This window comes from Amborella trichopoda, chromosome 4, assembly GCF_054954075.1.
Source record: "Amborella trichopoda isolate Santa Cruz 75 chromosome 4, AtrichopodaSantaCruz75HAP2 v2.0, whole genome shotgun sequence".
In the NCBI taxonomy this organism is placed as follows: domain Eukaryota; kingdom Viridiplantae; phylum Streptophyta; class Magnoliopsida; order Amborellales; family Amborellaceae; genus Amborella; species Amborella trichopoda.
In genome coordinates this window covers 15,030,678-15,046,023 of record NC_142339.1, presented here as the reverse complement: position 1 = coordinate 15,046,023, position 15,346 = coordinate 15,030,678, and the positions used below count along the sequence as shown (strand labels likewise).

General features: G+C 34.7%; 1 protein-coding gene and 1 long non-coding RNA gene across 2 annotated transcripts in view; both read right to left on the bottom strand.

The window, feature by feature from the left end:
- Positions 1-1,724: 1,724 nt before the first annotated feature.
- On the bottom strand, positions 1,725-5,576 carry LOC110008059 (uncharacterized). Its single transcript, XR_002282527.2, has 3 exons — positions 5,002-5,576; positions 1,916-3,649; positions 1,725-1,838 (listed from the first exon to the last, which is right to left on the bottom strand). It is a non-coding gene; the product is annotated as an uncharacterized LOC110008059 (long non-coding RNA).
- Positions 5,577-13,612: 8,036 nt separating this feature from the next.
- LOC18423254 (protein transport protein SEC23 E) overlaps positions 13,613-15,346 on the bottom strand; it is a 44,904-nt gene continuing 43,170 nt past the window's right edge. Inside the window, exons 11-12 of the mRNA XM_006827856.4 lie at positions 15,072-15,176; positions 13,613-13,838 (exon numbers count right to left, since the gene is read on the bottom strand). Of these exons, the coding sequence (XP_006827919.1) occupies positions 13,692-13,838; positions 15,072-15,176 (252 nt within the window). The 3' untranslated portion in view covers positions 13,613-13,691. The remainder of the gene's footprint in view (positions 13,839-15,071; positions 15,177-15,346) is intronic.

Genomic DNA, 15,346 nt, shown 5'->3' with positions numbered 1-15,346 from the left:
CATTGATTATGGACTTTATTAAGTGTTTGTAAAGGTGTATAAGCTTCCCAAACTGATAGATACCCTTGAGATATTTATAACCGCTCGTGCACTCATCTTTGGGACAAAATTAAGTCCTAAAAAGCCCCGATTATGGGTCAAGCACAAGGGGTCCGTACCATGGCATCCTCCATGATTGTTTGCATTTTAATTTGATACATTTACTGTTATTGAGTGATTAATGAATGATAGAACTAAGTATGTTATGTGAATATTGAAATTGTTCTTAAAATCTTGTGACATGAGCTTTAATGTTAGACTCTATTGTTTATGTAAATGGAAATCTCATTTGATTGTTATGAGTAACTATATGATGTGTATAATACAATGTGGCATATGATGAGAATGAAGATTGAAGAAGAGATGTTTATGTAATTTTTATAGATTGATGAATTTGAGCAAAAGTTTTGTAATGTGTTGTAAAGATATACATTTGAGTATTTGGACATTGTATTGAGCTTAATTGTATTTTGAGAAAGGGATCTATTAGAGTTGTAATTTTATTTATTAAGGTTGGTACAAACCAATTTTGAAGGCTGGAATTCATATATCATGGTTTTGTATTGAGTTCTTCATGTATTTAAAGCCTTATGTTTTAATAGAATGGAAAATTTTTAAGTTATGGATCTAGCCCCTTGGTCGTATACCACCCACAGATTGTAACTAATTTAATTTAAACAAATTAAACCAAGAATGGAGGGGAATCACACCTTCTTGAGGATGATAGCAAGCATTTGATGTTCAAGGTCACACATAACGCAATCGCTTTTATATAACTCATCTCTTGGCAAAGACTCAATCAACGATTTGCCCTCCTCAACCACTTGTTTATTTTTTATGAATTAAATTATAAACAAACTATCATGCATAATAAAAAATTCAAATGTCCTAGTCATTGACCTCGTTGGCTAATTCGAAGGCATCTATTGTGGCATCGAGTATCTCCTTCATGAAAACAAGAAAAATTCTAAATTACTGAGATCCAGCATTAGCCGGGCCCAAGTGTTCTTTTGCATAATTCTTATAAAACAAGAGAAACATGATGAAATAACAAAAATGTCCTTTTGTAGAATTATTATAAAACAAGAGAAACATGATGAAATAACAAAAATGTCCTTTTGTAGAATTATTATAAAACAAGAGAAACAAGATGAAAATAGAAAAATGAAAACGATAAAAATGAAGAAGTATTAGCATCACTCTTTGATAAAACAAATGGGCTTCATCGGTAGTCCTTTTACTATTATCAAACCGATTGTCATCCTTTAACTGAGCTAAATACTCATAGAAATCCGCTTTCATCTTTAGGTAAAACACATTTGCCGCCGGTGAGTCTGCCCCATAAGGCAGGAGGTAAGAGTAGAGAAGATGATGCACACCCCGACAGATCGCAAAGATTTGGGACTTGAGGATTTGGCAAGTCTTCTCCATTGGGGTTAGCCTCGCCAACCACTTATGCTTTGCCATTTTAAGAGGAAGCCTCGCCAACCACTTCTGCAATGGGGTTCGAAGAGGAAGCCTCTCCAATTACTATCACGACACGCTCCTCTTCAAAGCAAAGCTAATTTAAACAAGTATCCCAAACTGTAATTAATTTAAGCGGAACTAATGTAAACAAGAAGTCCACGCATCCTGTAACTAATTTAATTTAAACAAATTAAACCAAGAATGGAGGGGAATTACACCTTCGCGAGGATGGTGATAAGGATTTGATGTTCAAGGTCACGCATAACGCGATCGCTTTCATATAACTCATCTCTGGGCAAAGCCTCAATCAACGATTTGCCTTCCTCGATCACCTGTTTGGGCTTTGATCAATTAAATTAGAAACAAACTATCATACATAATCAAAAAATTAAATGGCTAGGTCATTGACCTCATTGGGCAATTCAAAGGCATCTGCTGCGGCATTGAGGATCTCCTTCGTGAAAACAAAAAAATTCAGAATTATCGAGAGCCTCGTAGCGTTAGCTGGGCCCAAGTGTTCCTTTGCATAATTCTTATAAAACAAGAGAAACATGATAAAACAAAGAAAATGTCCCTTTGCATGATTCTTATAAAACAAAAGAAACATCATGAAAATGAAGAATACAGTAAAAAGAAAATATTGAGAATAAATAAGTATTACCATCGCTCTTTGGTAGAACAAATGTTCAAAAAGTCAGCCATCTGGCTGCTTAGGCGGCTATTTTAGAAAAATGCCTAGCCGTTACGGTAGAACTAATTAGGCACCAGAACTAGGCGCCCACCTAGGTGGTCGGGCGGCCGATTAGGCGATTAATAAGGTAGAACTAGACCCCCTAGGCGGCACGCAGGGTTGTGGCAGAAATTGTTTTTCGGGTAGAGGCAAAGAATGACATTTTATCCCCTTAAAAGAGGGGATAACTGTTTGGGGGGGCCATTCTTGCCCCAAAAACAAATTTAGCGAACTTTAGAGAGAGAAATTACTTGAATAAACAAGATTTGAAGATTTTTTGAGAGATCTAATTTTCTTTCGAAATCGTCGAATGGTAACGATATTAAAGGATATTCAACCCCAATATTTTTTAGGATTATAGGGGTTATAAAAGAGGAGATTTGGGATCCCATACATTTCGGTATGGCCCGAAATTGAGTCCACTTCAAGAAGGTTGTTATATTTCAATAGTTTTCATTAGTTTTTCTATTTTCTTCACTTAATGTCAAATGATGTTATTTTTTTCTATTTGTATTTTTTATTTGATACTTTGTTACATATATTTTATATGTTATTGTCTATTTGGAATCTTGAATTATTATTTTAATGTTGATTTTGAATTATAATTATTTCATTTACAATCTTGAGTTCATTTTATCTTTTAATGTTGATATGTAATTATATTTATTTCATTTACAATCTAAAGTTGTAAATGTTTAGGTTTGATATGTGCTTTCGGCATCTTAACAATATATTACATACAAAATTTACTAATTGAATAATAAAACATACAATTTTATATATCGTTAAATGGAGGGGGGTGTGGGGGATCCAAATCTTTTTTTTAAAAAAAATATCACCAGTTGTTTTGATCTGGCCGGTCCCCTAAGCGGCCGCCTCCGCCTTATTGAACATTGGGTAGAACAAATGGGCTTCATTGGTAGCTCTTTTGTTATTATCCAACTGATAGTCATACTTTAGCTGAGCTAAATACCCATAGAAATCAAATTTGATCTTCAGGTAGAACACACTCGCCTCCGGTGCGTCTGCCCCCAGAAGGCAGCACGTAAGAGTCGAGAAGATGATGCACACAACGACAAATCACAACGATCTGAGACTCGATGAGCAAGAACCCTGCTTGATGCAGGCCAGGGCGCCAGGTTGTATCTCGTCGTCCTCTTTTTTGTTTGAGAAGTAGCGCCATGAACGTCTGGGAGCTTCTATGAGATACTGAAATGCCGAGTAAAGCATGGTGCGTTCTTGTGAATTCAATGGATAGTCAAGCGCAGTGTGAGCGATTTCAGTCATGTGACGCACCATCTCCTCGTACTGTTTGGCCTCCTGGACGGACTTCACCCACCTGAAGAGCCACCCCCTTTCTTCAGAGGCGTCCATCTCTTCTCCTCCTGCTTGTTTTGTCCATCTCTTCGCTTCCTGTTTGTTTTGTTTCTTGAAGGGATCAACAGTTTCAACAGTAAAGAGAGAGAGACAGAGATGGGGAAGTGTTTTTGTGGGTTGAGTAGTTTAAATAAGAGAAAGAGAGAGATTGAGCGGTGCACTCCCAATTGGCATATTGAGTCGACAGATACGTCATCGCACCAGGCTTCTCTCCCTCCACTCCTTTATGTTTACACCCCTTCTACGACCAATCGACACACTCACCAATCACATTATTTCCATTTTAAATTAAAAAGAATTCCTGAAAATCCTTCTCTCTCTCTTGTGTGCTAGAAGTGAAAATTAGGGTTAGTTTTATATTACCCACTAACCTCCCTCGTGCCTCAACTCAATACAAGTACCTCCCAATGGCAAATATATGAGCATGGAAAGTGACTGGTAATAATATATGAGAAAGTGCGTGCCAAAAAATAGAAAGAAAATTGTTTCATAAGGGCTGGATTGCATTTCTACAATATGGGGTCCATTGGTATAAAGCATCCATCTTAAAGATGGATGCAAATAGGTGGTCCATCTAAAAACAATTGTAACTAACGGTCTAAATATTTTCTTAATATAATTATTATTTTTAATTTTCAACTTTTATTTTTATTTTCATATTCATGATGTCCATGTTAAAGATTAAGAAAATTGTTTTATGCGGGCTAGACCGTATTTCTACAAAATGCGGCCTAGAGGTATAAAGCATCCATCTTGAAGATGGATGCAAATAGGTGGTCCATCTAAAAACAGTTGTAAAACGGTGCACTTGTTTTCTCAATATAATTAGGACTAGGTTTCTATAGAAATGCGGGCTTCTTAATAAATCTATTTTTGAGATGGATTTGTCTACTTAATTTTTATGGTATTGTAATCTCTAACATGGAGATCATGAATATGAAAAAATAAATAAATTTTAAAAATTAGAAATAATAGTTCTAGTAAGAAAACATTTGGACCGTAAGTTTCCATTGTTTTTTAGATGGAACACGTACTTGCATCCATCTTTAAGATGGATGCTTTACATTTTTTTGACCCCATTTGTAGTCATGCGGTCCAGTGCGCATGAAACAATTTTCTATATAAATATTATTTATAGTTTTAAATTTATTTTTATTTTTATATTCATAATCTCCATGTTAAAGCTTATATATTCTTTAAAAATTAGTATCAATTTATATTTAAAAAATATATTTATTGCCAAGCCCGCATTTCTGCAATATGTGGGCTGACGGCATAAAAACCATATCCTAAAGACTATATATTGTTTAAAAATTAGGATCAAAACAAATTTTGAAAAGCATATTTATTAACCGTGTACAAAATAGAATTGGAGGGTTATGACTGACCTTCTGATCGTCCCCCCATCTCTAATATGAACATCATCCCCCGATCTCTAATATAAACCGACTTTTTCCTTGAGACCGATCGATGGCGACCACCTCTTCTCCCGGCGATGTGCTCGTATTTCCACCTGAGCATGCAGGGCTCAGCATTTAACGCACCTGACAAAAATATCCCCGCTGTCGCTCTCTACTTTACAACAATGTCCCTCCACCGTTGATGAAGTGAATTACGTGAAAAGATGCTCCAAAATAATTGACTATACCGACCTCCCTCGTCCATCAATTTTACAAAAATGCCCCCATATCCTTTAGAGAAATGAAAAGTTCGAAATGTCCATAGTTTTTGAAATCTTGGAGAAATTTTGTGGCCCTGAGATTTCGGTATCTTTCCATCCAGCATTCATGAGTTTTTTTTTAGCGGGTTTCTAAGTGTAAGGGTCCTGAGAAGAGGTCGTTTCGATGTCCAAAAATCTTTAAATTGATTATCTCGACCTTAAAATATATGAAAATGAGAAAAAATATATTTCAAGTCATAAAAATAATGCATCTTATAATGTATTTTTTAGACCATCAAGTTTTAGTATTTTTTAAGTGTTTATATATCTGTTTGATCTACATTTTTTTGGAGCTTTAAATTTAATAATTAGCCATAAAAATAAATTTTTAGGCTATCAAAGATTTTCAATACTAAGATAACGTTCTTTCATCATAATTTGAAATAGTACCTTACTTTGATTGTTTAAGGCCCCAATCTTATGAAAACCACACCTAGTACAAAAACATTGTATTCTGAACTACTAATTATGGCTGGTGTTTTGTTCACGAATACATCTGCTTTGAACTAATTGAGGGCATTTTGGCATCAAAGCTAAAAAAAACATGAACATAAAATCTAAAATTTAAAGTACCACATACATTTTTTTAATTTCATTAAAGCGATATTAATGTTATTTTTGAAAAGAGACAGAGACCCAATAAAAAAGGACCTAAGTCGGCATATAGGGTCATACGACATAATGATTGGGGTAGTTTAATAATGGGAAAATATCTACGTACCTCTTATTTTTAGCTTCTATTTTTCAAGAGACCTAATAATTTAAACTATTTCTTGCTGCATAAAGTCTCTATCTTTTTTTCCCCTAGACCCTTTTGACAATACATTATTGATCTAAACATTTTGTAAAATGACTACATCTCTGTCTCTCTCAAAACTCCATATCTCTCTCCCATCTCTCTCTCAAAACTCCATCTCTAACCTCTCTTATCCTCTCTTTCTCTCTTTTCTTTGGGCAAGAGGCAATAAAAAAGTAAATAATCTTCTTCAATACAAAACTAACCAGCGCCAAACTTCCTTCCAATTCAATCCATTCTCTCTCTTCTGACGCTCTACTATTTTTCTCTCTCTATATCTCTGTAACATCCACAAGCCCACTTTATCACAACACCAGCTGTATTGTCAAAGTCTGTAGAAGAAAGTCTTGTTTTATAGAGAAAGAGACTCTTGTTTTAGAGAGAGAAAACTCAAAGTCCATACAAGAAAGTCTTGTTTTAGAGAAAAAAACCTAGAGGGAGAAACACCCAATAAATTACAAGTTTCAAAGAGAGAGAACTCAATAAATTAAGGGAAAGGTTTTTATACTTTTCCTATGCTTTCTCTACCATCCAACCGTCCAATTTTGATCAAGAGAGCCACTCATCGTTTGATCTTAGATCCGACGTTTCAAAGTATTTTAGTTTTAGTTGTTTTTATACAAATTGTATGAATTTGAAATTTGGTATGTGCTATCTTCTCATTGGGGCATATCTATAAAAAATATTAAAAATAATTTTTCGATAAATATAATTACCAAAATACCCCCTGAATTTTTTAGGGGTATTTTTTTTATTTTATTTTATTGAAAATACTTTTTTTATATTTCTCACTAGTACGAGTTTAATAGAGGATTGAACATCCAAATTTGGTGTCAAAATAGTTTATAGAAAAAAATTAAAAATAAAATAATGTAGAAACGTGATATTGTGATTGGAGCAATCTCATCCCTCTATTTAGAATGGAGGATTGGATAAAAAGAAGTGTATAAGTTTTAGGCTGTAGGGGAAGCCTGGAGAGCTTGCCCATAAACTAATGAAACACTGTCCAAATTAGAAACCGGAAAGGGGGGAGAACCCATGAAAGGAACGGTTTCTGTGAGAGGAGCTAGAGAGTGAGGGATTTAAAGCTTTAGAGAGAAGAGAGAGAAAAACCCATAAAAAGCTTGAGAGAGAGAGAGTGTGTCCATTAAGGAAAGCAAGCAAAGTGTCATGTTTTCTGCAACAGAAAGAAAAGGGGGTTGGCTTTTAGAGGGTCTTGTCAAAGTGGGTCTCTCTCTCTTTATCTCCCTTTCTCTCTCTAAATGGGATGCACAAGCTTTAGAGAGACCTTATATGGAAGAGTAGTTGGAGAATCCATGGCCCCTGTCAACCGAAGCATGTCCATGCCTTTTCCTGGTCCAGTTCACCATCCCCCATCAAAGAAAGGGAAGAGTTACCACCTAATAGATTCTCTCTGAATTCTCACCACAAAGCCTAAGTAAAAGCACATTGTTTTTGAGAGGAAGAGAGGGAAGAGAGATATGAAGTTTTGAGAGAGATAGAGATGGAGTTATTTTATAAAATATTTAGATCAATAATGTATGGTCGGTCTAGAAGGCAGAAAGATAGAAAAGATAAAGACTTTATGCCACAAAAAATAGTTTAAATTCTTGAGTCTCTTGATAAATGAAAGCCAAAAATAAAAAGAACGAAGATATTTCCTTTTAATAATTTTTCTATCTTAGTCATTTCTCATTCTAAGGTATTGAGCTCCTAAGATACGGTTATACTCTTAACTCAGCCATGGTCCACATAGCGAAATACATTCTTAATCTTGGTAAATAAACTAATTTATAATGGTTAAAATACATTTTATTTTAAGACTTATTTACAATGGTTAAAAACTTAAAATATATCTTATTTTAAGAAAGGTTGAAGTTTCTAGCTTGTTCAAAAAAAAAAAATGCTAAAGTTTCTATAAAACCTAGGCTTTGTAAAAACAAAATAATGCCTCATCTCAAATCTTCGTCCAGAAAGCACTTTCGGCTATGGATATCTCCATGATGGCTCTAAAATCAATTTCCAACACCAACAATAAAATTTAAAACTCAAAAGATGGTACAAATCTTGCAATCTATGATCACTTTTTTTTTAGGGCAAAATGAACGGTCTTGATAATTTGTTATAATATATACTATTTTAAGAGCTTGAAATCCGAATCTTTTTCATAACCATAATGTTGAAGCCGAGATGATCGATGTAAATCTTTTTCAATATTTGAATTGTAATTTTTGATGCGTTAGGAGGTGAGGCTTTACGTATTTTGACAGGGCTACAGCTCTATCAAACTATTTTCCAATTACACTTTTCCTCCACACTTACTATTTAAAAATAAATTAGTACAACATAATAAGCATAATAAGTTATATGTGAATCAAAATGTCACAAGAAAATTGAATTATTCATCATTAACTATTGTTTGATTTTGACAATTTGTTGAATAATTGGGTGGGGGAATTGTGGGATTTGGGGGATAAGTTTTTTTCAGTCTTTGATGGGGTTGTGGGGGAATTCATGGGTTGACACCCATTCAAATCCGTTGACTGGGAACATTCTAGAGAGGCTTACGAATGGGTCTCCCCATATATCCTGTGTAGGCTCAATGTCCAAATCAACGAGATGAGATGAGAGACTCTGGTCCTAGGGGTGGCAGTGGGCCGGGCCGGTGGCATGCGATGGACCTAGATGGGCCATTAAATTTGTCCCAAGGTTAGGGCACATACCAAAATCTAGGTCGGTGTTCGAGCAAGCTGGGCCTGGTCTAGGGGTCTTTGCTTGGTTTGTTTGGGCCTCAGTTTTATTTTATTTTTTTATGTATTTAAAGAAAACTTTCATATTTATTGGGCCAACCCAGCCCTGCTTGACTCCATCAAAAGGGCTATGCCAGACCCAATAATAGGCTGGGCACAAGCTATGGCCCATTTGGCTTGGTTTAGGCCGGGGCTGGAGTTGTGGGCCCAGCCCACAGCTGCGTAAGGGTATTCTCAGAAGTCACAAAAAAATGGCTTGAAATTAAGGCAGCCAATAGCGAAAAGTATAGGCTCACGGGAGGGTTATTCCTCTGGTGTAATTTCCAATTGGTTTCCTTTTCTTTCTGTTTGTTGAGCTGTGCTTTTATTTGATATAAGGGATTTTTATGCATAGACTTGGTAAAATTATTGAATTTACCGTTTAATACATAAGTTTGGTAATTTTAATAAAAAAAACAGCAATATTCACCATATACTAGGATTAAGCTTTTGGGGTTAGGTCAAAAGTATTTATGAATTCATTTTTTTTTTCTTTGTAGTTCAGCGGGGAAGAGGTCCCCCTATCCATAATAAAAATGGGACTTTGGACGTCGTGTTTTTGTGGCACTGCTGACCAGCAATCCTTGAGCCCATTCCTTTTTCTTTTATGGTGATTATAAAGCAAATGCCAAATTTTATTAATTTCTGAAAAATGACTACCAACAACAACCTCTACATACATAAGTGTTTTAGAGAGAGAAACAAAAATACTGAAAAAAAAAATCGACAAGAGGAACGAAAGCAGGGAAACAAGACCTCCTCACACACCATCAAAAAAAAGTAAGAGTCCCAGCTCATCATTCCCTCTCTTCCTCAAATATTCTCTCTTCATTCCATGTCAAAGAGCAACTATTATAATATACATGTTTGCTTTTGTACTTTCTAACGCACGTACTTCCAAAAAAATAAAACTAATTCTCCTAAAAGATCTCCCTTCTAATAAAACAAAAACTCTTCCTTCTACTTCCTTTCCTTTCTAATCGATAACCAAAAACTTCCTATGTCAACCTTTCTACTCCATGCTCCATATCCACGGATAAGAGCGGACTTTACCATCTAACAAAGATAATAACTCATTTAAACCAAAAAAAAAAAACGTACTACTTACCAAAAAAAATTAAAAATTGCAAAGAATAAAAAATACTAAACCATCTGATCTTAATCTAAAAAAAACGTACTACTTACCAAAAAAAATTAAAAATTACAAAAAATAAAAAATACTAAACCATCTGATCTTAATCTGCATCAATACGTGTAACGCTTGCTCTTGAATACTCAATTTACAATTTATCATGTTTAAATTTCTCTTGTGTGTCTAAAGCGCTATCACAATTCGAATATATATTTATATCTATGCCCACTGAATCAATGGTATAAGGCTCAAACCCCACTCCATGAAAACATACAAATATGATTATTGTTTCCATGGGAGCAAATTCTACATTTGCTCCCTCAAGCATAATCCTAGCAAGGAATACTTTTGGGACCCCAAACTTTGGAAATATAATCTACTCAACCTAACAACCAACTAAAAAACAGAGAGAAAAAGAAACTGATAACACATTTCAAAAGTGCCTCCTTAGGATGAACACAGACTACTCATTTTTTTTGAAAATTCAGGTTTAGTTATTCAAGATGTCAAAAATCTTGTATTTTCCTTTTTAAATAAGTTATTCAGCGATTTTAAAGTGAATTCCGAATTTTCATATGGGATAGTCTATAAAGAGACCATTTTTCTTTTTTGCAAAGAGGTCACAACCATTCTTGTACCTTAGATTTCCAAATGGGTCAGTTGTAAAAGTGTCGTTGATGAAATACAAAGTTCCAAAAAACAAATTCTCGGACTTCATGACTCACCTCAAGCCGTTCAATTTGACATCTAAGGAGTGGGAATAGTTGTAACCTTCTAGTATAAATGGTCTCTCTATAGACAAACCTTATTCATATACAAAAAATTATCCTCCTAAATAGGTCTTTCACTTGAGGAAGTTTTGATTTTGGTCCTATATAAAAGCATAGTATGGCTCCCAAAGAAATAACACATAAAAACCTACCTGTTACCGATAACTGATAGACATACTTAATCCAGGACAATCCATAAAAGCCTTATCACGCTAGCAAACAATACCAATCTTCTCTATGAAACCATATGATCATTTATCATAGGTCACACTGTTCTTCTCCTTTTCCTAAGGTTTAGCCACAAGAACATTCACATTAGCAACTTTACTTCCTTTATTTTGGGGAAATACTATATAACTATATAAATTTGTCTTCAAATTTATCCATGAAATAAACAGTAAGGCCTTGTACCTTTTGGAATAAAAAGGTTACAATCAACCTTAATTGCTTTAGAAGGGGCTAGGTCGTGGTGGTAGTACCTCCATACCTAGTTACCACATTGTGGTTTCCAACCCTGCTGACACTACCGACTGACACTTTTAAAAAAAAGCTCTCTAATCTATACGAAAAAACAAGGTGGTCACAATGACTTACAACTATCCAATGTGAAATTTAGTAGTTTGGATATGTCACAAAGCTCGAGAAACTTTCTTTTGAAGTTTAAGCATGATCAGTAGAATAATTGCAGACATCTAATTTCACATCTAGCAGTCAAGAATAATGTGACCACCTTGTATCAAAGGTAAATGGTCTCATTCTATACTTTCCATATATATATATATATATATATATATATATATATATATATATATATATATATATATATATATATATATATATATATATATATATATATATATATATATATATATATATATATATATATATATATATATATATATATATATACAGAAAAAACCTAAAAAACGCCTATAGGCGAACTGCTACAGTATTTCGCCACCGCCACAGACTTGCTATATCTGTGGCGGTTCATTGAATGGACCCGCAACAGACGACACACCGTCCATTGTGGATTCAAGTGAATTTTTTTACCGTCACAGACCTAACATGTTCATGGGGATCGAAAAACACACGCTATCCGATTTTTTTGGATGGTGATGAGCCTATGGACAAAAATACTATTCATTTTCGCCAATAGGTATTGCGTAGTCCATATATGGGTGCAGTTTATACAGAGCCAAAAGCACTACACAATCAAAGTAAAATGCACCTTCAAATAGTGTTGAGAAATGTGGATTTAATACTGAAAATATTTGTGATAGCCTTAAAATGTATTTTCATATTTTCAAAAATGCATTAAAAAATACACTATTTTCAAAACTTGAAATCTATTTTTTTCCCATATCCATACATCTTGTGATTGGGATTATCAATTTGAAGATATTCGGGAATCAAAACATCTTCTAATGAAATTTATGGGGTGTGCCTTAATTTGATTGTTTAGAGTCTCACACTAATATAAGTTTCTTTTCTGTGTGCGAGCTCTCTTTTTAAGTCTGTAGCCGTGCCAATTTTCTCTCTCTAAATCCTCCCTAACAATGCACTCTTCTCACCATGACTTTTGACTCTCATTTCTTTCTCTCTCTTCGTCCTTTCTTTGGGTCCTCAGTAACTCAATTTTCACCCTAGCCACCTCCTTTTTGTCCTCTCGCTCTCCAACAGGTGTCCTACCTCTCTTAAGTCGTCTGGGACCATATTATATGTGTGTGTGAAGCCATAAACCTTAGTCACTGTGAAGCTTTTCTTTGATCGCTATGAAGCGTGATATCTGTCTTCAAGAAGTTCCGAACAGATTATCAAATAAGTATTCCAGAACTCCCAAAAATTAACAATTCCAGGTTCCATGGAACTAGAACTTTCAAATAGAATTCCCAGTTTCCAATTAGCAACCATGCCCTACCAGATTCTCCAGACCGCCATTCCTTTTCCTTTTAGGTTGACAAGCTCCATTCAACAGGTGGGTAATTAGCCAGCTACTTGTGGTGGCCAATCCATGGGCACAATCCGAGGCTGATCTAAATCTTTGATCATCTTAACACTCGGTTCCGAGAAAGAGGGAAGAGTCAGATTCCGATTAAAGATATTTTGTGCTAATTTAAATTATAGAGGGCTGTCCATGCAACTTATTGGCAAAGTTTCCATCCAATCCACCCTCTCATCCTTAACCATTCAAATCCCAAGAGAATCCTTGGAGAACATTGAGGTCTGGATTTTCAAAGACGACATAAAATTTTGGGAAGGAACAAGGGGGACGGCAGTAGGGGAACGGGGGTGAGAGGACAAGATAGGAGTGCCTGGAAGATGGGGAAGGGGGGATTTTGACAGCAGCAAAGAGAGAGGGAAGAGAGGGCATGAAAGAGAAAAGTCGAGGTCAGAAAACAGGGTGCTAGGGGAGGGGGGAAATTAAGAGAGGAGCGGGTGAGTAAGAGAAACAGGTTCCCGAATCATCAGGTAAATTTGACGCGTCTCGATAAAATACAATTGCATGGTTAATTTTGCATGTGGAGACTTGAGCATCGACAATAATGTAAATGTTGTAAATTTCCAGAAAATAACAAGAAGAAAATTGAAAGACAAGTGCTCGTTTTTTTGAGGTGTGAAATCAGGAAGGCAATATATTTGATTAAATGGACTCCCACTCATTTCCCTTTAAATAAACCTTGGAAGCCAGCGCTTGCTATCCAAAAGAATGATAAAGACTTATTCCAACAATAGAAAGATAGCATTGGTAAAAGACTACAAAAAAAAAAAAAAAGGGAGAAAAAGCAAAGGGAATCAAATGAAACTCTCAACTAAATTATCCCGCAAACTAAAACCAAAAATTGGCAAAATCTACACATAAATTATGGCTTATGATTGCACAGCAAGCCTTTGAAGGTGCTCAAAGAAGACTTGTAAGCTCACATCATCAGTGAAGATCACGTCCATGCCAGAGGCCACGTCATGGCTTGAGTTATACGTAGCCGAGGGGTTCAATTTTACCAACAGAAAACGGGCCTGCAAGTGGAAATTCATAAGATGTTTTGCCCTTTTATGAATATTCGGCAACCCAGTGTAAGAATCCATGTAGCAACTATTTTAACCTACATACAAGTTCCTCTCATTCTATATATATATATATATATATATATATATATATATATATATATATGGCAATGATTTAATGCAACCGTTGTATAGTAATTTGATGCAACAACCTTAAAAAAAACCATCTTATGGTCATTTGTTTGATCCAAATTTTGAAATATACACTCTTTTCATTCTAATGAACAATCACAAAAAAAAAGAAAAAATTGAAAACATAACCTTGAAATTATTTTTTTAGCCAAATTAAGATAGGTCGTTCATTTTGGTGAGATGCTTAGATCTAGGCCTTGGAAGAATTTTTTCATTTCCAATTTTTTTGGATGACTTTATAATCTTTAGATGAACAATGTTAAAAAAGAAAAAAATGATTTTAAGTTTATAAAGGCTAAAATCTTGAAATTCACAAAATGAATGGTCTAAATTCGTTTTTGGAAGGGACTCATTTTGACCATATCTAGAGTTCAAATTGAACTTTTTTTTTTTTTTTTTGGGGAATTGATTATTAAGATGAAGAGAGAGTGTGTAAAATTTGGGGTCATACAAATACCACAAACATAGTTTTATAGAAGTGTCGTTGCTATTGCTCTATATATATATATATATATATATATATATATATATATATATATATATATATATATATATATATATATGGGAGTGGACGTTGTCAGCCCACGAGCTGACTGCTATACTGTCAACCAATGGCCCAGATTGAATCTGGGCCGATCTGACGGTCACGGCTTTATATCGTATTTGAATTTTTATTTTATTTCTACAAATCCAAATCACTTGAAAATTTAGACGTATATTTTACTCATCAAGGGGCACTTAATAAAAATATATATAAAAAAAAAATCGTAAAATATAAATTGACCAAAATACCCCCGAAAAGTTTCGGAGGTATTTTGATCAATTTATATTTTTTGAATTATTTTTTTTATATGTTTATTAGATTCTACTATTTTTTTAATGAGATAATCAAAATTTCAAGTGAATTAGATTTGTATAAAAATATGAAAATTCAAATACAAAATGAGATCGTGACCATTGGATTGGGCCTAAATTTAATATGGGCCGTTGACTGTAGTTGTCAGATATATATATATACGGCGATCCATCGAGAGAGAGAGAGAGATTACAAACCTGGGAACCATGCTGATCACAGATAACCAACCTCGGGACAGGAAACCGCTCTTTGATAATCAAGCGAGCATCATCCTGAGGAGCTTGCAATAACTGTGCAAAGGCCTGTAGAAGTATTGGCAACAATTGTATATAAATACTTGAATGACAAATCACATTAAAACCCCACAGCTCTAGAAAGCATGTCAGACATGCAGGTTTCAGTCTCAAAACAAGTTCAAACTTGTAGAGAGTTTCTTGTAAGACCGCACTTCCTCTTCTACAACACTAAGGGC